The sequence below is a fragment of the Phaethon aethereus genome (assembly GCF_964289735.1).
Source record: "Phaethon aethereus genome assembly, chromosome: Z".
Lineage (NCBI taxonomy): Eukaryota > Metazoa > Chordata > Aves > Phaethontiformes > Phaethontidae > Phaethon > Phaethon aethereus.
The window spans coordinates 39,332,438-39,359,460 of NC_138577.1; the positions used below are offsets into that span (position 1 = coordinate 39,332,438).

General features: G+C 40.3%; 1 protein-coding gene across 2 annotated transcripts in view; it reads left to right on the forward strand.

Annotated features, from left to right (window-relative positions):
• DENND4C (DENN domain containing 4C) overlaps nt 1–26,696 on the forward strand; it is a gene marked incomplete at both ends in the record, with an annotated part of 54,509 nt that extends 27,813 nt beyond the window's left edge. For both annotated transcript variants that reach the window (XM_082013628.1, XM_082013627.1), the window contains 13 exons: nt 1,867–1,992; nt 3,076–3,216; nt 4,548–5,680; nt 7,240–7,420; nt 8,848–8,957; nt 11,844–12,019; nt 13,064–13,246; nt 20,753–20,942; nt 21,863–22,108; nt 23,449–23,566; nt 24,563–24,716; nt 25,808–25,872; nt 26,560–26,696. In XM_082013628.1, coding sequence (XP_081869754.1) covers nt 1,867–1,992; nt 3,076–3,216; nt 4,548–5,680; nt 7,240–7,420; nt 8,848–8,957; nt 11,844–12,019; nt 13,064–13,246; nt 20,753–20,942; nt 21,863–22,108; nt 23,449–23,566; nt 24,563–24,716; nt 25,808–25,872; nt 26,560–26,696 — 2,960 coding nt within the window. The remainder of the gene's footprint in view (nt 1–1,866; nt 1,993–3,075; nt 3,217–4,547; nt 5,681–7,239; nt 7,421–8,847; nt 8,958–11,843; nt 12,020–13,063; nt 13,247–20,752; nt 20,943–21,862; nt 22,109–23,448; nt 23,567–24,562; nt 24,717–25,807; nt 25,873–26,559) is intronic.
• Nucleotides 26,697–27,023: the final 327 nt, after the last annotated feature.

Below are 27,023 nucleotides of genomic sequence, written 5' to 3' on the forward strand. Positions count from 1 at the left end.
ATTCATAGAAATGATAGTCTGTGTGAGTAAAACCTTTCTCTGCTTTAAAATGAAAGGAGTGCAAATTGCTGAGGTGATTAGAAGCTAACGCTTTAAAATGTTGCTCCTTAAAGGTAATCCAGAAAGGCCTAATTAGCATTCCTGGAATTAGTACGTTATGTTTGGCTATAGTAAACTATACTTTTAAAGGCCATATTCAAGCTTTTTAAGAGCAGTTGCTAAACTTGGAAATAAATATAGAAATTATCAGAACCTTGTCATACAGTCTTTGAGACACCTGGGAATGGGAAGACAGGTGATAAGTGGAGAAAAACTCTGCCTTAAACATGGTGTGCACTCTTCCAGGCAAACTGGAGTAAAAAGAGTGCACAGGAAGTTAATCACTTGAGATGGCAAGACAAAATTCATGATTCTTTGTATCTGCTTTAGTACTGATTACATCCTACCTGTGCACAGTCTCAACTAAACTTCCTTTCTGTGTGTATCTCAAAACTTAATGTACAAATGGTTCTTGCACACTCCTCATGTTTTTAATATCTTGAGCCCTTCTGTAAAGAGAACTTTGAGTCTGATTCCTGTGCTTCATCTGATATGCCTGCCTAGATTACTGAACTTCCCTTCTCTCTGCTCTTTGTTGCTCTGCTTTTTGCTCTTTGCTGTCTCTTGGGTGCCGCATTTGTCCTTGGCTATCACGGTGTGGGGTGCAGACTTATATGGTGTGAAGCCTTGGATGCACGTGTGCATTATTTCTGCCCTTGAATGTTACTTCTGCAGGTAATTCACCCATTTATTGATAGGGTGTTTTCACTTCTGTGCAAAGCAGGGTTACTAACATTATTGAAATGATAGAGAGAAAATAAGGACCAAAGAATGTCAGAACCTCCTTTTCTTTACAAAAGGTTTTTAATATGGTAGCCAAATGTAATAACTGATGGCTGCTCAAACTTTAAAATTTAATTCTTTTTTACATGTTTACTTTTTGTTGGTAAAATAAACAGCAGTAATATGTATTTTACATAAATTATGTCTGTCACTCAAGTTTTATGGAGCTTCCTAATACCTTTCACACTCAGTAACTTACTTTGATATTTTTAAATACTGTCATGTATTCAAATAGCTACTCTAAAGCATATAAATAATCCTGTTTAACATGTTGCTGTGGGATATGTCCCATATAGTATTTTTGCATATGTAGCACCACTTCAGATAAAAATAATTAAAAAAAGAGTGTCTTTCTGGATTGTTTCCTATGGCAGACTTCTCGGACTACTGTAAACTTTTTTTTTAAGAATGAATAACAGCTGTCAAGTTTAACTGGTATCTTGGAGGAACAGACTTTTAAAAATGTTTAGATTTTTACTTTTTTCTATTACATTTTATATTTTGCACTGTAGCACAAAGATGTAGCACAGTTTATGGTGCAGTTCTTTTCAGGGATGCATTGCTCAATTACTGTTGCCCTTGTCTAATTTTCTTTTGTAGATGCATCTGAGAATTTAGCTTGCCCAGCAATGAAATATTTCATGCTAATGAGAAGGGAAAGGAATGAAAGGAGATACAGTGTGTTTAAAAGTAATTAGTCACTATAGTGTTTCTGGGGGAATAACTTGTATTTAATATAGATTATATATATAATATATATTATATATAATTATATAATATAAATTAGAAAAGTAAATTTTATTGTGCAGCTTAATTATCTCTGCTGTCACCATCACCAAGTAAATCTATGCACAGATTAGGCATTTTGGTGATCTTACTGTGGACTTTTCTGGCAAAACGAAATGTGAAACAAGTTAATTTCAGGGTTTTTATTTTCTTATTGAAAAACAAATCTGAGGCATGTGTTTGTATTCCTTCAAACAGGTGGTCAGTCAGACCAGGGCTACGGATCCAAGGATGAACTTTTAAGAGATGATGGGGATAGTCTTCATGCAACTGAAACACTGGTGGAGAAAGATATTTCTTCTAAAGCTGAAGACCTAATAGGAGGTTAAGTATGCATGTTTACAGTGATGAAGGCTTTTTGTAATAAATCTGCTTTGTACATTAGACTACCACAAATACTTAATGTATTGAATTCATAATGTTGCCAAGATCAAAATATGACTGTATTAAATCTGGTGGACTACCACTGTGCCTAGATAATAGCGGTGGAATACATATAGGTAGAAATAGCCTTTTATTAGACTAATTTAGTGTAGCTGGAAAAATTGGACAAGTGCTGGGCCACTCAGTATTTTGTATTCCATTCATCTCAATTGTATATTTGAAAACTGGACCATCTTTTTAGCTGTCCAGTTGACCTAATAAAAGGTCTTTCCTAGAAGCACTTCCTAGCTGCAGAAAATACGGGCTTCTCCTGTCTTCTATCCAGATTATGCCCTTGGTTCTTCTGTATTTTGTCTTTCTCATTACTGAAGCTGTTTCAATCTGTGTTACTATGCCCTCAATGTGAGATAGGGCTTCTAAAAGCTGTCATTGGACAAATAGCCCTGCATGAAAATCTGAGAACTGCTGTTCCTGCTCTACTTCGTTTAGCTGAAAAAATACCAAGGGAAGAAATTGGCATATGCCCTAAACTTGTCAACAGCAAAGCACTCTCTGTATAATACTGTCTACTGTCAACTGTCTGGATATTATTTCCAGGAAATGCTCAGTTCCTAGTAGGAGTGATCCTTTAAGTTGTAATTACGTAAGAGAAGAGTGTTTGAGTTTATATTTTCCTGTAAATATTTATTTAATTAAATATTTAAATAAAATTAAGTATTCAATAAATATTTAATAAATATTTGAATAGTCATTTTATTTAAATATTTAATAAATATTTAAATATTTGTTTTATCTGAAGATTTATTATTTATTTTATATTGTTCCGTTCTTGGAACAGGCTGCCCAGGGAGGTGGTGGAGTCACCATCTCTGGAAGTATTCAAAAAACGTGTGGATGTGGCGCTTCAGGACATGGTTTAGGGGACACGGTCTTGAAGGTCCTTTCCAACCTTAGTGATTCTGTAACAGTGCAAATGAAATTATTTAGTTAAATTTACTAAAGTTCAAATTCTCTTTCTTGCAGAGGTTTGTACTGAGAAATCTGATGAAAAGCAACAGCTGAATATAGAAACTCATAGTCCAACAGACCTACCTGCTTGTGGTAACAGTATTGTGAAAGTTCCGTCTGGCATTTTTGATAGCAGTGGAAAGAAAAGCAGTGGTGGTGAGTCACTGGGTGAAACAGAGCTTGGTAAAATCCTGATCTTGTTGTGCTATAGTATTTTGCAATCTTTTTCGTGCTATGAAAAGAAACAGAACTTCTATCTGAGGTGCAGATATCTTGCACAATATTTGCTTTCCACCATTATCTTTTGTGGATGACTTGGAAGAAACTTGTGGATTCTAAGGTTGAAAATCACTGTTGAATATATTGAAATCAAGATTTTTCCCTGTCCCACACTGAGAGTGTTTCAGTAATGTACTGGAAAACAAAAAGAATTAGGGTCTATACTCCTGATTTTGTCACCTAAACCTCACTGGCCGTGGACAAGTCTCTTTATTCCTCTGGCATTGGTATAACCTGGGAACAATGCATATTGTCTTTGTGTCATACAAAATTTATTTATGTATCTGGAGCTTTATGATGAAGAAGACTTACGGATATATAAAAGCCAAATCTTGGAGCTTTTTTTTTTTTTCTGCTGTTTTGCCTGTCCTTGACTAAGGCAATGTAGTCCAGCTTCAGCGTAGCTTGGTGGCAAAGAATTGAGTCTCAGCCAAGAAGTTGCCCAGAACTTTTCTGGCAATTATGAAAGCTGATGACTAGTCAAGAAGCAGTATCAAGGTGAGACTCAAACATACTCCAACAGTGGATGTGGTACATTGGGTCCTCTGTTGGGATCCTAATATAGTAGAATTCCTATACTTAATAGAGGTTTTTGCCTAACTAACACAGCTTTCTAGGCAATAAATATTCCCAATTCCCCTGAGGAAATGAGAATATTTATAAGATTAGTTTGTATCTTCCACATGCTAAATTTATTTAACTTTTTCTAAATATGGCTGTGTCATAAACAAAGTGATGCTTCTGTGTTGTGCAGACACACATGATAGTTTTTTTTTTTCTGGGGTGGTGGTCGTTGTTGTTGTTGTTGTTGTTTTTTCCAGAACATGAATGAGCTGTGGAGTTTGATGAATAAATCTGTGAATATAGCTCTGGAAAAAAAATAGAACGATCTTTACTTATAATTGTACTTTTCTTTAGTTCACGGATGTATTATTTGGGTGCTGGGTGCTGGCACAGGCAAAGGAGGTAGAAGCCGTAAAAGCCTTTGACTTCGAGGAGTAAAAGAGTAGATGACTTTTGATCTGCAGGATGCCTTTGCAGCCAGTAAAATAACTTGTTAATATTAGTCTAACTTCTTAATGGATAACTTGAGATTGTGGTGCTCCCAGTCTTCTCACTGGTAAAGAGATAAGGAGATTTCACATGATTTCAGGAAGTAGACATTTTTGGTGGCTATGGTTACCATATTAATGCCTTTTCTCTTTTAGAAACTGGTTCTAGCCCACTGTTCATAACTCAGGATTCCATTGAAGATGTAGTCTTTGGTGACGTTTCTCCTAAGAAAACAAGTGAAAAAGGACAGAAGAGGCAGAAACTCTTTTCAGAGAGAAGCTGCAGTTTCAGCAGTGAAAGCAGAGCAGGAATGCTGCTGAAAAAAGGCAGCTTGGACTTACATTCTAAAGAAATAGCAATGATGATGGGAGCAGATGCCAAGATCCTAACAGCAGCTTTATCTGGGGCCAAAACTTCACCTAGTCATGTGAATAAATCCCACAGCTTTGAAAGTATCGCTGGCATAAGTGGCACTTGGAGTTGTGTGACTGAGAGTGATTGGGAATTGGAACATAGGTCTTCACCAGTGCTAGAAGAACCTGGGGAAGGGCAGGAGTATACTGAGAATGGAAGAGGTGAAAACATGACCACAGCGAAAGATATGAACCTTGAACAGTCAACTGAGTCCAAAAACCAGAAACCAGAATCCAAAGATGCAGCTACTAAAAGGAATAGCTTTTATGGAGTGGTTAAGCCTATTGAAAGGGAAGATGTTGAAGTAGGCTTGGACCCTTTATCTTTGCTGGCTATTGACAGCATGCAACCAAGGCATCCAGAACCTGAGGAAAAGTTGGTGTCACCAGTTGCAGCACGTAATTTGGCAGATGAAATAGAGAGTTATATGAATCTGAAGAGCCCATTAGGTAGTAAGTTTCCCAGCATGGAACTGCACAAGCCAGATAGGGAAGCAGAAGCCCCTGGCACACTTGGTCACTCCCAAGAAAGGAGGTCAAGCCTGCCTTTGGATCCCGTCCTCCCATCCCCCAAGTCTTACGAAAATCGGAGAAGTCCTTCTGTCTCCAGATCTAAAACTTTCACTGGACGACCAAAGCAACAAACCCAGCCACGAGTTCAAAAGGAGCGGTCTTCATCTTTGACAGGACTGGGTCGTGCTTCTCCACACGGCTCATTAGGATCTGTCGTAACAACTTTATCCAATCTGAAGTTAGACAATATACTGTCTGGACCAAAAATGGATGTTCTGAAATCAGGCATGAAGCAGGCTGCCAATGTGGCCAGTAAGATGTGGGGAGTTGTAACTTCAGCATATAGTTACTCAGATGATGAGGCAAGTGTTTTTCAATATGAAAAATTTGGGGAGACAAAGTTAGAGGGTTAGATTCTGTGTCCAGAAGATTGCTTCATGAGATGGTGTCTTTTTATTAAGTATTGACTATTAGCTAATAAAATTTGTATTTTATGTATGGTAGAGTTTTCCTCTGTCATTAAAACCCCACTTTTCAGACAAAGCAAATTAAATGGTCTTGATGCAGTAAACTTAAAGTTTGACTTTTTGTTCTCAACATTCCTCCCCTAATTTACTTATTTATTTATCTTTTTATTTATATTTAAAGAAACTGCACCAAATAACCCTAGCAAGAACAAAATTATGTCATCTTAAATGATAATATACTGCCTGTCTTATTTTAAAAAATTAAGAAAAGGTTGTGAAAACAAATCACAAACCTAATAAGTCAGGTTGGTGAGGATTAAAGTTGAAAGTAAAGGACAGCCTGACATCTAGTAAATTCACTTGTCAGGACTTTTGAAACTAAATGTTATGGTTCTTGTGTGAGCACACTTGATTAACAGAGTCTTTTTCAGAGTATGACACCAATGAAAGAGGAGATGGAGGGATGAATATTGTAACTTCCTCCTTTCCAACTGCATCTTGTTATTGTACCTCCAAACATTGTTTTTCTCTTACAAAGGCCTCTGCTTAATCTAGTTAACTCCTCGATCTGGTGTTTGGCTTTAAAGATCTTTTGTTTACCCTCTTCAGGCTGTTAAGATAGCTTCTTGTTTCCTTTTTCAAATTCTCCCTCCTTTCCCCAACATGAAACGTGGGAAAGGCGAAGATAGTCTACCTTTATTTCTACTTGAAACAAATTTAACTGATGTTACTAATAGTATTCTTTCTACTAAATAAAAAAAAAAAACAGAAACAAAACCATATATTTTCCTTAATTGTTTTTTTTAACCAGATTTTGCCTGTGACAATGAAAATTCACTAGTTTGCTTTCTTTCCTGAGGTTTTTTCCTGTGTGCCTTTATTATAGTGACCTATTCTGTAAAATGTTGTTTAACAGTATATCATAATCCCCTTAATGTGACTTACTTTAATTCCCTTTAAGGATCTTTTCATTCTCTCCTCTTTTATTTCTGCAGCCTCCCTTTTTTAATATCCTCATTACTATATTTTGTTGCATCCTGTGTCTTAGTGACTGTGTTTCATTTCTGCCTTCAATTCTGAAAATATTACTTTAACTCAAATATTTTTTCTGATAATTTCTTCACTTTGTGTAATGTCTGCCAAATCACAATTTCTGCATCATTTTTTCTGTTTCTCTTATAATGAAGTTTATATACCTGTTGCTTTGTCACTCAGTTTGATCCTCAGCTAAGTATTTTCAGTGCTAAAGCCTTTAATTTTTCCAAAATCTGTCCAATATCTGCTCTTTTTGGGGTTGTGTAGATTTACTTTACATCTAATAAATTTTTTATATCAGGATTTCATTTTAATCTGCTACTTTATTTGTTTATTTATTTATTAGGATAAAGATGGACGTCATATAATGAATCTGGAAGTACTCAAAAAATGCTAATTTTCTTCATCTTGTGTTAAAGGAGGAAAACAACCGACCAGACTTTAACTTCCCTGCTGGTTTTGAAGATAATATTTTAGGAGATAATCTGTCACCAAGAACTGGAGTCCCAGGGCTAATTACAAATGAGCTTGCACAAAGCACTACTAGTCTTGGCAGTAGCAGTAGCAGTGGAGATGCAGGAAGACAGCATTACTATGCAGGTGACTTTGTTTGTTTCCCCCTCATAACTTGTTTATAATATAAAAAACAGGGAAAACTATTATATATGAAATCATTCATAACAGTGGAAGCTATGGTAATCTGAAATTATTCAAGCCCTTGAGATAAGTACAAGCAAATTTTACAACAATTTTACAAGCAAAGTACAACAAAAATTCTATATCTTCTCTTGCAGTAGCAAATAGCTAATGCTTTTCTCTTCGTTGAATGTTTAAGAAGTTGATACAAAATATGGGGATTTAACTGTACAAGTACTTCCTCTGTGTATGTGATAGGAAGATTCCTAACTAGTTATAGCCAGGAACATCTGCTTATTCATGTAAAGTCCTAATGCCCTGAATGTTTTTGAAATATTAATACAGAAAAGAAGAGCAGTGTTCAAGAACTGCAAATAGTTGCCTAACTAACAGAGGCAGATCTTTTGAGGGGAGAAAAAAAAAACCAAACTCAAAACAAACAAAACTAAACCCCCAGCCCCAAGCCCACAAGAAAAGCCAAAGTGAAATGCACAAAAATGCATCAGCTTTAGTGTGGAATAGGAGGTAATGGATCATACTTGATTTGAAGTTGTGAAAGTAAATAATGGATGAATTTATCCTACTGATAAATTGTCCTTCCCCCAGTTCTAAAACTGGATGAAGTAAATGTAATAAATTTCAGTTTAGATTGATTCAATTAGATTTTATTCTTATTTTGATAAAAAAGATGTGTTGCTGAACCAAGGTGGGGGTTTGGTTTAGCTTGCTTTGCAGTACTTTAATGATGTGAATATCATAAAGCCATCCGCATCAGGAGAGGAAGAATGTGTTGTGGACATAAGCTGGCCCAGCCTAGCAAAATGTTGACAAGGTGTCTTCTAATTACAGTTAGTTAGGAGGATTATAAGAACTAACTATAAAGACTGGCAGCCATCAACAAGATATATAAAGTTTGTTCACAAACATAAAGTTTAGCTGAAGAAGTTAGAGGAACCTTCTTTATGACAAGGGGGATCTGGTAGTGATTTTTTTGAATAGGAAAGTTTGACTGATCTTGTCAGAGGAAGTAATGCTGATAGTTTTGCTTCCTAAAACTGATTTCAACCATTTCCTTCTGGTAAACGTATTCCAATGCCTGTTCCCCTTCTTTATTCTTTCTTTGTATTTTCAGCTTTTATTCACTGTTTTTTATTTTCTATTATCAGTCTGTGATATATTGTGTTAGACAAAAATAACTTTGAAATGTTAATCACAAAAAATATATTTATCTATATTGTAATTGTAATACTAGTGAAGTTGAAGAGCTACACATATCTTTGGAGGTCTTCTGGTACAATTTTCTATCTTGGTTGAACAGAAGTTATTTTGTTTGGAAATGGATAAATTACTCTTTCCGTGCATACAAGACCCAAACGACTCTTTCTGTACAGGTGAAGTTTCATTCCCAAGAAGTATGAAAGTTCTAGATTCTGAAAAGTCAGAGCACAGTTCTTCACATAATACTAGTTTATCCAGCATTTTCCAGAACTATGCAATGGAGGTAAGATTAATAAACTCCTAGATGAAAGATATATTTATTCAATGTTACTGTGTGCTTTAATTACCTGTTTAGTTGGATTGTGGTTGGATTTTTCAAAATAATTTTTTCCATGTTTCTGCTGCAAAGATACTTGATACTTTTTAGCCCAGGGTGTAACTGTAGCTTTAAAAAAAAGTGTGTTAAATGCTTTTATATATTTGTCATATGTAGAGAGAAGAGACAGTTGAGGGAAGGGTCAAAACTTGAAGTGAGACAGGAATTAGAGAGGAAATTTGATTTTTTTTTTTTTTTTTTTTTTTAATTCAACCTTTTTTGGTGTTTTTTTTTTCCACTTTAGTAACAACACATAATTTCCATAAATAATTGTGGTGTGTTGACCACAGCCAGAAGCTAAGCCCTCACCCAGGCACTTGTTTACTGCCCCCCTCATCAGGATCGGGGAGAGAATCAGAAGGGCAAAAGTGAGGAAAAAAGCTTGAAGGTTGAGATGAAGACAGTTTAGTAAGTGAATTGCAGGGGGGGGATAAACAGGAGAGGGGACCACAAAAAACAAGTAATGCAAAGGCAATCAGTCAGCACCATGACACCCCAAGTACAGCTACCTTGGAAAAACTGCCACCCTCACGCCCAGTTTTATCGCTGAGTGTGACGTGATATAGTATCTCTTTGGTCAGCTGAGGTCAGCTGTCCTGGCTGTGTCACCTCCCAAGCTCTTGTCCAGCCTCAGCCTCCTCGCTGGCTTGGGGACAGAATGAGAAAGAAAAGGCCATAATGGTGTGTAAGTCACTGTTCAGCAATAGCTACAAAATTGGTGCATTATCAAAATGGAGTTGGTCCCCAGTCTAAAACACAGCACCATAAAGACTGCTATGAAGAAAATTAACTCTCAACCAGCCAAACCCAGCACAATAATGATTTAGCGTGCCTTTCTGTTTCAGTTATCACATGTAGATGCTCTTGAGACTTTAGATACATAGGCAGTGGTCACTGTGTTTGCCTTGGCTGCTTTTCTTTCAGCTGTAGTATTATTTTGCTAGGTCCCATGTAATTTTCTTTTATGTTTGATCTTCTGGAGATCCAGGCTTGTCAAACTTCTCCACTGCATTATATAAGGAGCATAGCATAGTAAAAGAAAAATGCTGCCGTTGGGCAAATATCTAAAATAGATTGGATATAAAATGTATTATATGTCGTGTTGATCTAAAATGTGTGCAGTGTTTGGTGGTGGTTTTTGGTTTTGTTTCCTGTGAGAGTTAAACAATGAAATAACAGGAAAGCCTAAAAAATAACAATTATAGCCCATTCTTCAGCTAGTACAGGATTATTTTTACCATCTTTTGTCCAGTTCTCAGTCTAGTTTAGTGATGAGACTTCTATTAGATAAAAAACAACTTTCTGTTTTTCCCACTTGTATTGGGTTTGCATGGCAAGGGTTTTGGTAGTGGGGAAGCTACAAGAGTGCCTGTGAGAATATGCGAGAAGCTTCCCCTATGTCCAGTAGAGCCAATTCCAGAGGACAGACCCACTGCTGGCCAAAGCTGAACCATTCAGTGATGGTGGTGGCACCTCTGGGATAACGTATTTAAGAAGGGGGGAAAAACTGCTGTTCAACAGCAGCTGGGGAAGAGGAGTGAGAATATGTGAGAGAAACAGCCCTGCAGGCACCAAGGTCAGTGAAGAATGAGGGCGAGGAGGAGCTTCAGGCACTGGAGCAGAGATTCCCCTGCAGCCTGGGGTGAAGACCATGGTGAAGCAGATTGTCCCCCTGCAGTTTGTGGAGGGCCCCATGCCGGAGCAGGTGGATGGTCCCAAAGGAAGCTGTGACCCTGTAGAGAGGAGCCCATGCTGGAGCAGGCTTCTGGCAGGACCTGTGACTCCGTGGGAAACCCACGCTGGAGAAGGTTTGCTGTCAGGACCTGAGACCCTGTGGAGGACCAACGCTGGAGCAGTGTGTTCCTGAAGGACAGCACCCTGTGGAAAGGACCCATGCTGGAGCAGTTTGTGAAGAACTGCAGCCCATGGGAAGAACCCACGTTCAAGAAGTTCATGGAGGACTGTCTCCTGTGGGAGGGACCACACACGGAAGCAGAGGAAGAGATTGAGGAGGAAGGAGCGTCAGAGACTACGTGTGGTGAACTGACTGCAACCCCCTTTCCTTGTCCCCCTGGACCGCTTGGGGGGAGGAGGTAGAGAAGTCAGGAGTGAAGTTGAGCCTGGGAAGAAGGGAGGGGTGGAGTGAAGGTGTTTCAAGATTTGGGTTTTATTTCTCATTATCGTACTCTGATTTTTGATTGGCAATAAATTAAATTAATTTCCACTAGTCCAGTCTGTTTGCCCATTACGGTTAATTGCTGAGTGATCTCTCTGTCATTATCTTCACCCACAAGCCTTTTGTTGTATTTTTCTCCCCCTGTCCAGTTGAGGAGGGGGAGTGATAGAGTGGCTTGGTGGGCACCTGGCATCCAGCCAACATCAACCCACCACACCACTATAAAGGTTTCTTTTGTGTTTGGTTGTTGTTTGGGGTTGGGTTTTTGGGGTGGGGTTTGTTTTTTTTTTTGAGAAGTAGATATGCATTTACACAACTGAAAACAATTCAGTTATGTTGAAGGCTTCATAGGAGTGAGCATTATTAGTAGCATTTCAGGATAATGCTTCTTCAGGTCTCAAAATACCTAATAAAATAAATTATCAGTATTTGCATTTTATAGATAATAGTTACTTGTACAAGATAACTCTTGAGCATGGTGAGTAAATAGTGATGAACTCATGCCTCCCAACTGGCATTCTGATACCTGTTAAACTCCTGTGGATACTAAGCCTATAAAGCCAATTGAAAAAGAACCCTGAAACAAGACTGATGATATTCATTCTTTGCTGTTCTAGGTATTGATGTCAAGCTGCTCTCAATGTAGAGCTTGTAGTGCTTTGGTTTATGATGAAGAAATTATGGCTGGATGGACAGCAGATGATTCAAACTTGAACACTACCTGTCCTTTCTGTAAAAGTACCTTCCTGCCTTTACTTAATGTTGAATTTAAAGACCTACGTGGCTCTGCAAGGTTAGTGGGTTTTATAGATAAGCTCTTTCTGCCTTTGCACATGTACATGGTTATATTTTTTTCACAAAAGGATCTCTAGTTATATCTCCCAGTATCTTTGGCTAGATGATCGCAAGAATGTAACTTCCTGTTGGATGGTCATGACTGTACTGAAGGAAATTATAAGTTTTGTAAACTATTAAGTTTCACTGTAAAACAGCCAAAAAGCAAAGAACTGGTTGCCTTTAAACTACTTCTCCTTTTTATGTTTTCTTTGTAAGCATAACTGTACAGAAGGTATAAGTCTGTTCCTGTTTTGTTTAACTTTTAAAACAAAGCTAATGGATCATGAACTTTTTAAAAGCATATGAAGCATTTTTTTAAATGTCAGTAACGAATTTCTCCCAAATTAAATTTATTAACAGCTTTTAGTTAAAATAAAGCTCCAGCTTATTGTTTCTACAGTAATTCTCCAGTTTAAGTTTCTTTGCTTACTATTTTTACCTCTTTTAATTGCACTGTGCAGGCTGGAACTTAATTTAAGTTAATCTGGAATGGATTGTCACCATAGGGGTTATTGCTGTGAAACAGAGCTTTCATTAGTGTTCTCTAATGCTGAAACTGAACATCTGTAGACTGTGTACTTAAACTTTAGTAAAGCAAGACGAGTTCCTGTTATCTTGTGCCTATAATGGTGTATTGTCTTCTAGTCTGTAGTGTCACATTATAATAACAACCGTTTTCAGTGTTGTGTCAGCTATTGATACACTGTTTCTGATTGGGAACCATGACAAACTAAGGTCACCTGTAATGACTTAAGTCCAGCATAGGATTTCTTATTTTGCAGATCAAACCTCTGTATGTGTTCGTTTACGCTGCCTATATAAGTTAAGTGGAGAGAGTAGGATGAAGTTTGTGTTCTGTTGTCAAGCTTTTTAATGTTGTGTTTCCTTAATTTTGCTTCTTTTTGAAAGCAAATGTAGAAAATAATAACTTTATTAACGACTTTATGCTTACATCTTAACCTTTGTATTTCTCTCCCCTCCCATTCATGTTGTAACATAGCTTTTTCCTGAAGCAAAGTACCTCAGGAGATAGTTTACAGAGTGGTACCCTTCCATTAACCACGGATCCCCTGGAGCAGAAACTGTTGTCGAGTCCAGCTGTTGCTGACTTGATCAGCTTTTCAGATCACCCACAGTCCAGCCACACCATAGCTGAAGAAACTAGCTCTGCAGCTGAGCAGAGGTAGGTACAACAGGGTTGTTAGTTCAGTCAGAAATGTATCAACACTTCCAGTATTTCTCCTCCACTTCTAAAGTGAAGGTTGGCTTATGTACCAAATATGGTGAAGTACAATTGTAACTTGATGACGGTCTATTTCTTCTCATTCTTTTTGCATGTTTTAAGTGTGCTTTTATCAGTTTGAAGCGAGCTGGTTCTGCTAAATGAGTTGGTCTTACAAATACAACTAAAGAAATAAACCTTCAGGTCTATCTGCGATTGAGTAATAGGTAAAACTTTTACTCAATGTTGTTAGAATACACTCACCTTTTAAAGACACGCAGAAATTTAAGCACTACTTCTCCTTTCCTAGTGTTTAGACTTTAACAAGAAAGACACTACGTTATGGGGAAGAATAAGTCCATTTGCTAGCACATTCTTTTTTGAGAGAAACCTTTTGGAGCACTCAACACTTGTACTGAGCATGTGTTCTGTCACAAATCATACTGATGTAAAACTGAAACTCAGAAAAACAATATCACTTTTCACAGAATCACAGAATCACTAAGGTTGGAAAGGACCTTGAAGATCATCAAGTCCAACCATTAATCCAGTGCCGCCGTGTCACCTAAACCATGTCCTGAAGCGCCATGTCCACGTGTTTTTTTGAATATTTCCAGTGATTCTGACTCCACCACCACCCTGGGCAGCCTGTTCCAATGCTTGACCACCCTCTCAGTGAAGAAATTTTTCCTAATATCCAACCTAAACCTCCCCTGGCACAACTTAAGGCCATTTCCTCTTGTCCTATCACTAGTTACTTGGGAGAAGAGACCAACACGCACATCGCCACAACCCCTTTCAAGTAGTTGTAGAGAGCGGTAAGATCTCTCCTCAGCCTCCTTTTATCCAGACTGAACAACCCCAGTTCCCTCAGCTGTTCCTCATAAGACTTGTGCTCCAGACCCATGACCAGCTTCATTGCCCTTCTTTGGACACACTCGAGCACCTCAGCATCCTTCTTGTAGTGAGGGGCCCAAAAGTGAACACAGTATTCAAGGTGCGGCCTCACCAGTGCCAAGTACAGGGGCACAATTGCTTCCCTACTCCTGCTGGCTACACTATTTCTGATACAGGCCAGGACACTGTCGGCTTTCTTGGCCACCTGGGCACACTGCTGGCTCATATTCAGCCGGCTGCCAACCAGCACCCCCAGGTCCTTTTCTGCCAGGCAGCTCTCCAGCCACTCCTTCCCAAGCCTGTAGTGTTGCATGGGGTTGTTGTGACCCAAGTGCAGGACCCTGCACTTGGCCTTATTAAACCTCATACAGTTGACCTCAGCCTGTCGATCCAGCCTGTCCAGATCCCTCTGCAGAGCCCTCCTACCCTCCAGCAGATCAACACTCCCACCCAACTTGGTGTCATCTGCAAGCTTACCGAGGGAGCACTCGATCCCCTCATCCAGGTCATCAATAAAGATACTGAACAAGGGTGGCCCCAGAACCGAGCCCTGGGGAACACCACTTGTGACCAGCCGCCAGCTGGATTTAACACCATTCACCACAATTCTCTGGGCTCGGCCATCCAGCCGGTTCTTTACCCAGTGAAAAGTGCACCTGTCTAAGCCACGAGCCACTAGTTTCGTCAGGAGAATGCTGTGAGAGACGCTGTCAAAGGCTTTACTAAAGTCCAGGTATACAACGTCCACAGCCTTTGCCTCATCCACTAGGCGGGTCACCTGGTCATAGAAGGAAATCAGGTTGGTCGAGCAGGACCTGCCTTTCATGAACCCATGCTGGCTGGGCCTGATCCCTTGGTTGTCCTGCACATGCCCTGTGAGCACTTCCAAGACAAACCGCTCCATGATCTTCCCCGGTACAGAGGTCAGGCTGACAGGCCTGTAGTTCCCAGGATCCTCCTTCCGGCCTTTCTTGTAGATGGGCGTCACATTGGCAAGCCTCCAGTCTTCTGGGACCTCCCCTGTTAAGCAGGACCGCTGATAAATGATGGAGAGTGACTTGGCAAGCTCCTCCGCCAGCTCTCTCGGTACTCTTGGGTGGATCCCATCAGGCCCCATAGACTTGTGGGTATCCAGCTAGCTTAACAGGTCCTTAACTGCTTCCTGCTGGATTATGAGGAGTTTATTGTGCTCTCCATCCCTGTCTTCCAGCTCAGGGGGCTGAATACCCTGCGGATACGTGGTCTGCCTCTACTGTGGCAAAGAAGGCATTAAGTACCTCAGCCTTGTCCTCGTCCTTGGTGACAATGTTCCCTGCCATATCCAGTAAGGGATGGAGATTCTCCTTGCCTCTTGTTTTGTTGTTAATATATTTGTAGAAGCATTTTTTATTATCCTTTACGACCATAGCTAGACTGAGCTCTAGCTGGGCTTTTGCCTTTCTAATTTTGTCCCTGCTTGACCTAACAAGATCCTTGTACCCTTCGTGAGTTGCCTGCCCCTTCTTCCAGAGGTGATAAACTCTCCTCTTTTCCCTGAGTCCCAGCAAAATCTCCCTGTTCAGCCAGGCCGGTCGTCTTCCCTGCCAGTTCTTCTTACGGCACATGGGGACCACCTGCTCCTGCACCTTTAAGATTTCCTTCTTGAAGACTGTTCAGCTTTCCTGAACCCCTTTGTCCTTCAGGACTGTCTCCCAAGCGACTCTCTCAACCAGTGACCTGAACAGGCCAAAGTCGGCCCTTCGGAAGCCCATGGTAGCGGTTTTGCTGACCCCTCTCCTTACTTCACTCATAATTGAGAATTCTATCATATCATGGTCGCTAAGCCCAAGACGGCCTCCAACCACCACATCTCTCACCAGTCCTTCTCTGTTTGTAAACAGCAGGTCAAGTGAGGCACCTCCCCTGGTGGGTCACTCACCAGCTGCATCAGGAAGTTATCCTCCACACACTCCAGGAACGTCCTACACCGTTTCCTCTCTGCCATGTTATACTTCCAGCAGATGTCTGGTAGATTGAAGTCCCCTACAAGAACAAGGGCCAGCGAATGCGAGACTTCCGCCAGTTGCTTATAGAATGTCTCATCTGTCTCTTCATCCTGGTTGGGTGGTCCGTAACAGACTCCCAGCAGGATATCTGCCTCATTGGCCTTCCCCCTCATCCTTACCCATAAGCACTCTACTTGGTCTTCACAATCATTGATTTCTATACAATCAAAATACTCCCTAACATACAGAGCCAACCAACCACCTCTCCTTCCATGCATATCCCTTTGGAAGAGCTTTATAGCCATCCATTGCAGCACTCCAGTCATGAGAAGCGTCCCACCATGTTTCTGTGATGGCAACTACGTCATAGCTGTCCCGCTGCACAATAGCTTCCAGCTCCTCCTGTTTGGTGCCCATGCTACGTGCATTGGTGTAGATGCATTTGAGCTGGACTATCGATTTCAACTCTGGCACGCCACCCCTAGGCTCCTCTCTAGTGAGCCTGGTTTTATCCCCTTCCCCCTTCAAATCTAGTTTAAAGCCCTCTCAATGAGGGCTCATAAGCAAGAATCCTTTTGCTCCTTGGAGACAGTTGCACTCCATCTTCTGCGAGGAGGCCCAGTGACTTGTAAACCACTCTGTGGTCAAAAAACCCAAAATTCTGATGATGGCACCAGTCCCTGAGCCATGTGTTGATCAGATGCGCTTTCCTATTCCTTTCAGTGTTCTTCCCTGTCACTGAAGGGATTGATGAAAACACTACCTGTGCTCCCGCTCCATCGACCAGTCGCCCCAGCGCTCTCAAGTCCTTTTTGATTGCCTTTGGGCTTCTTAGTGCAACCTCATCATTGCCAACCTGTAGGACGAACAGTGGGTAGTAATCAGTGGGCTGAACCAGACCAGGGAGTTTCCTGGTTACATCTCTCACCCGGGCCCCAGGGAGGCAGCAGACTTCTGTGTGGGTTGGGTCTGGTCGACATATTGGGCCCTCTGTTCCCCTCAGAAAGGAGTTGCCTATGACAATTACTCTCCTTTTTTTCTTAACAGAGGATGTCTTGATGCATGGGGCTGGCTGACTCACCCTAGGCACCCCCTTGGATGGACCTTCATCAGGGTCCTCATGTTCCTGTCCCTCAAGTTCCAGAGCCCCATACCTGTTGTGTAAGGGCAGCTGGGACAGTGAGGGTGGCTGGGAGGGGATTCGCCTGCTTCCCCAAGCAGGGACCGGCTTCCATTTCCCCTCATCTCTTTGGTCCCCTTCTTCTGCCCAGCAGCAAGAGGGCAGGGGACTGTTCTGAAACAGTTTGAGGAAAGAAACAAAGGAGAAGGGTGTCATGTTGAATGAAAAGTAGTGAAACACTGCTGCTATGAATTGTGACCTTTTTTTACTGGGATTTGTTGACATTTTATTGTAATAGGGTTTTTTAAAAATCATTATTCAATGCCTATGAGCTAATGAGCTAATACCTGTGTCAGACTATTAAAACTTGAATTGATGTGATAGTAGTTAGTCTTAATACTCTAATATTTTTGGTCTGCCTAGGACATTTAGTGAAAGTAAACAGAAAGGGAAGATGAAGTAAAAATGATCATAGTCGGAACAAGATAATCTTTGTGCGTTGTCAAAACTGTCCATTGCTGTTTTTCTAAGGAAGCTAAAGCTGTACCAGAGCAATGGTACCTATACAGAACTGCAGTGCTTTAAGATTCATGTCTTAGGTTACAGAATCATAGACTGCTTTGGGTTGGAAGGTACCTTTAAAGTCCCTAGTCCAACCGCCCTGCAATGAGCAGGGACATCTTCACCTATATCACGTTGATCAGAGCCCCATCCAGCCTGACCTGGAATGTTTCCAGGGGTGGGGCATCTACCACCTCTCTGGAAACCTCTGCCAGTGTTTCACCACCCTCATTGTGAAAAAGTTTTTCCTTATATCTAGTCTAAATCTGCTTTCTTTTAGTTTAAAACCGTTATTCCTTGTCCTGTTACTACAGGCCCTGCTAAAAAGTCTGTCTCCATCTTTCCTATGGGCCCCTTTTAAGTACTGGAACGCTGCAATAAGGTCTCCCCAGAGCCTTCTCTTCTCCAGGCTGAATAACCCCCACTCTCTCAGACTGTACTCACAGGAGAGGTGTTCCATCCCTCTGATCATTTTTGTGGCCCTCCTCTGAACCCGCTCCAACAGGTCCATGTCTTTCCTGTGCTGAGGGCTCCAGAGCTGGACACAGGACTCCGGGTGGGGTCTCACCAGAGTGGAGTAGAGGGGCAGAATCATCTCCCTCGACCTGCTGGCCACACTGCTTTGGATGCAGCCCAGAACACAGCTGGCCTTCTGGGCTGTGAGTGCACATTGCTGGCTCATGTCCAGCTTTTCATCCACCAGCATCCCCAAGTCCTTCTCCATGGGGCTGCTCTCAATCCCTTCATCCTCCAGCCCGTATTGATACCAGGGGTTGCCCCAACCCAGGTGCAGGACCCTGCACTTGGCCTTGTTGAACCTCATGAGGTTCACATGAGCCCATTCCTTGAGCTTGTCCAGGTCCCTCTGAATGGCATGCTATCCCTCAGGTGTGTCAACTGCACCACTCAACTTGGTGTCCTCTGCAAACTTGCTGAGGGTGCACTTGATCCCACTCTGTCATGGATGAAGATATTAAAGAGTGGTGGTCACAACACGGATCCCCGAGGGACACACTGCTTGTCACCCATCCCCATCTGGACCTTGATCCATTGACCACTACCCTCTGAATGTGACCCTCCAATCAGTTCATCTTCCACTGAACTGTCCACCCATCAAATCCCTCTCTCTCCAGTTTAGAGGCAAGTGTGTTGTGGGGGACCGTGTCAAAGCCTTACAGAAGTCCAGATAGTCAGCATTGGTAGCTCTTCCCTTGTCCCCTGATGTAGTCACTCCATCATAGAAGGCCACCAGGTTGGTCAGGCAGGACTTGCCCCAGCCATGCTGGCTGTCTCGAATCACCTCCCTCTCCTCCACGTGCCTTAGCACAGCTTTTAGGAGGATCTGTTCCATGATCTTCCCAGGCACAGAGGTGAGGCTGACAGGTTGGTAGTTCCCAGGGTCCTCCTTGCTACCCTTTTTGAAATTGAGTGCAGTATTTCCTTTTTTCCAGTCTCCAGGGACTTCACCTGCCTGGTAGGGCTTTTCAGATATCATGGAGAGTGGCTTGGCAATTACATCGTTCAGTTTCCTCAGGACTGGGATGTATCTTGTCAGGTCCCATAGACTTGTGTATGTTCAGGTTCCTCAGGTGGCCCTTGCTAGCATAGCACTCCATCCCTCTAAACTTGGTGTGTCATCCCACAGCTTGTCATGGGTAAGCCTAATATTATCCCCCTCCCCCTTCAAGTCTAATTTAAAGCCCTGTCAATAAGCCCCACTAGCTCGTGAGCAAAGACCCTCTTCCCCCTTTAAGAAAGGTGAATCCCACCTGAACACCAGCAAACCAGGTGCTGTATACGCCATCCCATTATTGAAAAACCCAAAATTTTGGTGGTGGCACCAGCCACAGAGCCGTGTATGAGCAGACTGGGCCTGCCTGTTTCTTCCTATGTCACTGCCAGCAACTGGAAGGAGAGACAGAAAAATAACCTGTGCTCCAGATTCCCTTACCAACTGTTCTGAGGCCCTGAAGCCTCTTTTGATCACTCTTGGTCTGTGTTGCGGCTTCGTTGCTGCAATGGAAGAGCAGTAGTGGGCAATAGCCTGAGGGCCACACCAGGCTAGGAAGCTTCCTGGTGATGTCCTTAACCTGGGCCCCAGGGAGGCAGCAGTTTTCCCTAAGAGGAGGGTCTGACGCTCTGTTCCCCTCAGAAGGGAGTCACCTACAACTATAACCCGTCTTTTCTTCCTCGTCGGGGTGGTCGTGATACAGAGGGTAGGCCTTTCTGACCTTGGCAGCACCTCTCGTGTAGCTGGATCGTCGTCCACTTCATTCATGGGTTGGTCTTCCATATCCAGAGCCTCATACCTGTTGTACAGAGGCCCCTGGGGAGAGACAAGGTGGGCAAGGGAGGGGCTTGCCTGCTGCACCAAGCATGGACTTGCCTCCATTAATTTCTTCCCTTTAAGCTATTGCCTTCAGCCTGGCAGGGGGAGGATACAAGGATGCCCTTGATCTTGGGTTTTCCTGGTGCCTGTTTCTGTCTCAGGGAGGGCAGAGCACGGTTCCACCAGTCCATCTCTTTCTCAGACTCCCTGATGCTCCTTAACCTTTCTACCCCCTGTTGTAGCTCTGCCCTCAGGCTGAGCAGATCCCTGGTCACACCTCACACAGCTGTTCTCACTACTGCTGTCAGTTATCAGTGAAAGGTGTATTATTATTTATTATATTAAGAAAGGTTATACCCATCTGCCTTTCTGGAAGGATAGTTATGGTTCTGAGAGGCGTGGTTTTTTTTTTGTTTTCCCTAAACTGAGGAACTAACTGGGAAAATATGAGTCCTTAGTAATAGAGAAAGTTGGTTTGGGATACTTACTTGGCAGCCTTTCTCTGCTTCCTTCCTGTTGCCATAGGAATGCTGACTATTTTCATATTAGCATATTCTCTTCTAAAATCCAAACAGTGATGTGGCAGAAGAACAGAGTAAAGAACCCAGAACCATGAAGACAGCTGCCAATAATCCACCAAAAAGAGGAGTATCCTTGACTCGGAGCCACAGTGTTGGAGGTCCACTGCAAAACATTGACCTTTCCCAGAGACCATCTCATGGCATTTCAACAGTTAGTCTTCCAAATAGTTTGCAAGAAGTTGTGGTAAGTCTAGAAGCTACACATTCAGTTGACAGTAAAATGTTGAATGCAATGAATTTGATGCAGTGAATGCAATGAATAATGTTCTGCTCCTAGCATTTGTGTCCATTTGGGGCATGGGAATGGCCGAGCATATTTTCATTTCTTATGAGAAAAAGTCTTGGTTCAGTTAATCTAAAATTGCTTTTTCAGTACATTGTACAAATGGTGCTGCTTGACTTTGCAGTGTTCTGTCTAGCAGAATGAAGCTAGTCTTTCTAAATTTGGAAGTTTTGTTTTAAAAATAACGCAATTTCAACAGCAGACTAAACACAATAGCACAAACAACACACTTGCAAGAGTGAAAGTTTCTTCCTTTTCCACACACTTACTTAACACTCCTCTATATCTGTTAGGCTTACCTGTTGAGTGAATGGGAGAAGGTAAGAGGCAGTATTGAGACTATTACACTATTCTTCCACTTTTACACTGAAATAAATTTTGTCTCTCCTGGTGTTTTTTATCGGCAAGCATGTCTTAACATGTGAACTCATGATTCAGTTCCACAGCTGATGTAATTACTGACATAATTCTGCAATCTCCTTCACTACTGGCTTAGTACCGGTTTAGATAACTTGTTCCTGATTGTGCAGTTTCAAGCTCTAACAAATTAATATTTTCTCTTTTCACATAATAGAAAGAGCTTAGGTGACTGTTCTTTAAAGTTAAGAAACATCTCAGTTTCTTAACTTTAAGTCAGAACTGAGAATGTTATTAAAGTTATTGTGTGTTCGGTACTTCCAGAGGCTTCCAAATATCAAAAGAAACATCAATGGGGGATTTTCATGGCAAGTAATCCTGAAGAGTATTTCTGGAAAAAAAATCTTGTATTTTGTAAAAACACCAGTTTTTCTTTTGTGTGTGTTGTTTTGTTTTGGTTTTAGGATCCTTTAATAAAAAAGCCTAACCCTCTCCCTGTATCTGTACCCTACTTGAGCCCTTTGGTACTGCGTAAGGAGCTTGAATCACTTTTGGAAAATGAGGGAGAGCAAGTAATTCATACATCCAAATTCATCAATCAACACCCCATCATTTTCTGGAACCTAGTCTGGTATTTCCGACGATTGGATCTACCTAGCAACTTACCTGGACTCATTCTAACATCTGAACACTGTAATGATGGGGTGCAGGTAAGTGGCTTCCTCATATTAGAACTGCACATATTGGAGTAAACTAAATTTGAGAGTTTGGTTCAAAAAAAGTGGGTAAGTAATTTCTGAGTAGCTTGGATCTAGGTTCCTGTTTTTTGTAATACAGGTAGATAGGTTTGTTTTCTGCAGGGAATCTTGAAGGAAGATGAGTGAAAACAGCATTAAAATTCTAATCAAGCTGTTCTTTTTTAAAAAAACAGAGACTGGCGTTCATTAAAGAGAAGGCTGATAAGTAGAAGGAAACAAGATGTGTCTGTAGAGAGCTCACAAACTGCAATACATTGTAATCCACATGGTGTGGGTTACATAGAGTGTATAAACTTTTTAAGTTATTGGTCAATATTTCTTGTTCTTTTCCACTAATGGTTTTTGCTTTTCAGACTCCACTGAGTTTGGTTATTATATGAATAGAACAAAAGAACATAGAATGGGTACTATATTTTAAATATTTTGCTTTTCCCATTTTAAGGAGCAGATGTTTTTCTGAAACCTGTATGATTTGTATATGTAAGTACCAAATTCAATAGGTATTTGTATATGATGCGTACAAAAAAAGTAGGATTTTCCTATCTACTTGTATGTACTTAAATTTTAAAATTATATCCCTCAAGAACCAAGAACGATTTTCCAAGGAAGGTAGTTGAATACAATACTAATGAAATTTAAAGCATAATGGAAAAATACAATGCATTAGCTGGGAAAAACACAAGATGGGACATAATATCTTGTAATTACGACTTTGAATTGACACACTAGTGGTAATTTTTTCTTTCACACTAATTCTTATTGTATTAGTGATTCCAGAGGCAGAGGCACTGAATTTTATAAAATAATTATGGAACTATTGTTTTGAGTACCATATATTTTTAATGGAAATATATGTTTCATGTTTGTATGCAAATACAGATTCTTTCTGCTTGTTGGGAAGACCAATGCATAGACATGCATACCAAATCTTAATCAGGTCAGAAAATACTCAGTTATGGCATGATGAGTAGTACAAATCAAGTAACATGTTTGGTGCACAAAATATGTTTTCGGATACATACTTATAAATACTTTCTTCAACTACCTGTAGAAAACTGAATGGTCTTCATACACTAGGGTAAACTAGAGAAGGCAATTAAATGTTGCAGTAGCTGTGACTTTGTTCTGGTTGAGTGCAGTTTCCTCTAGAAGACATCAACTGTTCCTGTTTGTTGGATCCAAGATAAATAAAGTAAACTTCTTTTGTTTCCAAAATGAGTAAAAAAGCAGTTTTTAAAATGATAGGACTATACTGATGTTTTAAACTTCTTCCCTTTCCTCATGTTTTTTAGCTTCCTTTGACGTCTCTTGCTCAAGATAGCAAGCTAGTATACATCCACCTTCTGTGGGACAATATCAATCTTCATCAAGAGCCAGGGGAGCCCCTGTATATATCTTGGAGAAATCTCAGTAAGTTACAGAAAAGCAGAGGGAGTAGAGGCTCTGGAAATAAACAGTTGTTTTGTCATGTTTGAAGTGTGCACAGTCCATCAAGTTGGAAAGCTTTTTTTAGTGTGTGAAGCATCTGCAGTCCCTTAGGTACTTAACATAGTCTCAGTGTAAAATTATTTGTGAAAATAATTACTGATCTCTGTGAAAAGGTATGTTATCTGTTCTTTATGTGTCATACACTTATAAAAGGTGGGAAGATTTGCTGTAGATGTGGTGCTAAAATAATGTCAATTTTATGAAAACCTTAGGTTGGTGTGACTGTGATTACTAGCCTTGGTCTACATTTCATTTACAAGCCATGTGTTTGCTGCCTAATCTGTAGTCTTATCTGTTTCCCGGTAAATGGTCTTACTGTTCCCTCACAAGTCACTGTGTTCAGAGTAATAATTCAGTGTTATTCTGGAAGTGGCAATATAAGCAACAAATGATGATTGTAAATGTCTTAAAAATTTTCTTTCCTGTTAGATGCAACTGTGCATTATCTTATTTCAGTATGTAGCCCAAAGTTATCAATGAATTGTAGGTGGCTTTTAAGAAGGGCTTTGGTAAGAAAAGTTTCTTTGATAAACCAAGTGATGGTGTTTTCCTTTGTTTTCTTTTTTTCCTTTGTGTAAAAATGACCGTATTGGAGTGAACTTAGTTTTTGAAAATTAAGTACATCAATAATCTGAGCTAACAAACCATCACAGGCAACACCTGATGCTGGATACTACTCAGTCTCTTGTATTTCTCTGTCATGTAGGAGCTCTTGCACATGGATACTTGATGCATCATCCTGTCACTTTTGTGGTGGAGTAAATACTATAAGCAGATAAAGCCTTTCCATTGTAATAAATTTCTGTAGATTGAGTAGAGGTTCTTTATATATATCTCATTTTCTGAAATACCTTCTGCTTATTAAAGTGAGGGAAAAAAATCTTGTGTTTTAATAATCTATACTGTTGCATTTCCCAGATTCTTCTGAAAAGAGACCCTCCACAGTGGCAGAAGATCAGCAGGCAACAAACACTTTGTTGGAGAACATCAAACTAAGTATTCAACACAATAATGTTGTTAAACCGATCAACCTCCTTCTACAGAAAGTTAAGCCAGATGTGAAACGACAGAGGTAAAGGGGTAATCTCTTCTTTCTTTCTCCCCACTCAAAAGTTAAATAAGATCAGACCGTATGCACTTGTTAATGATAATTCTGTAAGGATCTCTTGGAAATACTCAGTTTCATTTGTGTCCACCAAACACTGTGTGTATTTGTTTATGCCCATGTTTACAAACAGATACATTCTGTAGCCAGATGCATAATTCATCCATATCAAATGGATAAATGTAATTCTTTAGTCAAAATTGACGTTTTGCAAATTAATAAGAAAAATGCAGGTACTGACTACGCAGATTTTGGTTTTGCTCCAGATCTAGCAAATTGACAAATACAAGTGTGAAGCATCCTGTTGCAGTGTCTGGAATATTCTGCAAACTACCTAGTTATACCTAGAGTACTGGCAAAGTAAAGTGAATACAGCATAATCCACAAACAAAGGGAGACATGTAAATAACACTTGTACAGTACATTTTGCCATCTGCACTACAATTCAGAGGGGGCTTCACATAAAAGCACAGCTTCTGAAAGTAAATTACAGCAGATATGAGTTGTGTTTGAAGTCTATCATCCTAACTCATCTTTGCTTCTGTGGTTTGTAGTTACTAAAAAGAAACAGGAACTAATCAGCCTAGAGAAGAATCTTTGCGTTCCACAAGGAAAAAAAAAAATATCTAATTGTTTTGTGATACCCAGTTCTAAAATAGATTGCGACATTCTGAAACAAAAAACAAAGTAAGGATGATCTGAAATAAGCCTGCTCCCTGTATTTCAGCCTCAGACAGGAATGAGTTCATAAATAAGTGGTGCTTAATTTTATATTTCTTGTTTTTCTGGAGTTTTTATGGCACATTTGGCAGAGGGATTTTTCATAGAAAATGTAACTGCTGGGATTTGGCGATAATATAACTTCATTCAGGAAAAATATTGAGGCATGAGAAAACCTTAAGCTAGTAATCATGTAGATCGGTCACTTTCTTCACAAGCAAGATTCACAGAACAGTTTGCAGAAACTACATAATGGAAGATTAGCATCTTCAACATTGACTTTCCAAATTTAGGGTAGTTGGTGCTTTCATTGACTTGCCCTTCAAAATATTTCCTAGGAGTTTTTACAGAGAAATTCTTTTCCTGTCTCTGGTGTCTCTTGGAAGAGAGAACATTGACATCGGTAAGTAAAAAATACTGTGAAACGCATAGTGCCTGTGTATGAAATATATGAATACTTTATATGAAAGCTAGTATGTAAAATCAGCTTTTCATTTGTGAGTCTGCAACTAACTTTTCAATTGCTGTGTTTTAGTGAAAAGTACTAGGCTGTCCCTCTTCAAGTAGGTGTTTCTTTTATGAAAATGTAATTCAGATGGGGCCATTAATTTTGGCTTTGTTTACAGTAATCATGTATTTTAAACAAAGTTTATTAGCTTGAAGCTTTAATTCCTTACTTGTGAAAACTTATTCCCAGTCTTGCCCATCTTTCTTCAGCCCACATACTAGACCTGTCATATAGCCACCTAATTGCTTACCCCTTCCTGATCTCCTCTACCCTGACTTCTGTTTGGTACTGTGCAAGCAAAGGGACTCCCTTATGGGATGTGACAGGGGAAATACCCTGGGAACAGGCAAACTGAACTGTGATAGAAGTAATGGGCATCCACTGTGATGCGTTGTGATGCTCCAGTGTGAAGAGCTTTTCAGGTCCTGTAAGAGGATGCATTTTGAAAAAAAATAGATCAGCAGCTAGTTAAGTTAAATACTTTGTTATTATATAAAAATCAGCAAAAGTATTTTGTAAGAACAGTAGCGTGCACTGTACAGGGTTTCTTAAGTAACTTCAACTGTGCTTTTTCTGTTTCAGAGGTCTTTGATAGTGAATACAGACTTGCACATAAAAATCTACCAAAGGATGTTCTTGAAAAGATGCAGAAAATAGATGCTCCACCAAGCAGCAGGGTAGAGTGTTGTAGGAAGTGCTTTGGAGCACCTTTAATATAAAAATGAAGAAGACACATGCTAAACTTCAGTGAGACAAAAGTAGAAGTGAACAAACCAGGAGCATGGTGATATATACACTTTGAATCCCACAAGGTGATAATTGAGCAATTTGTCAAAGCAATTTCGTTGAGCTACAACATAGCTTCCCGTCTTTCATCTCATGAGACGCAGTGTAAAAGTACGTTAAAATGTTTAAAAACTATGTTAATAGAGTGAGTTAGTTTCAGTAATTGATCTGCTTTTTCTTTTTTCTGTGTATACTTCTCCTTTTCCTTCCTCAAATCTTTCCCCTACAATATCAAGTTGTTCAAAAAGGTGATGATTAAA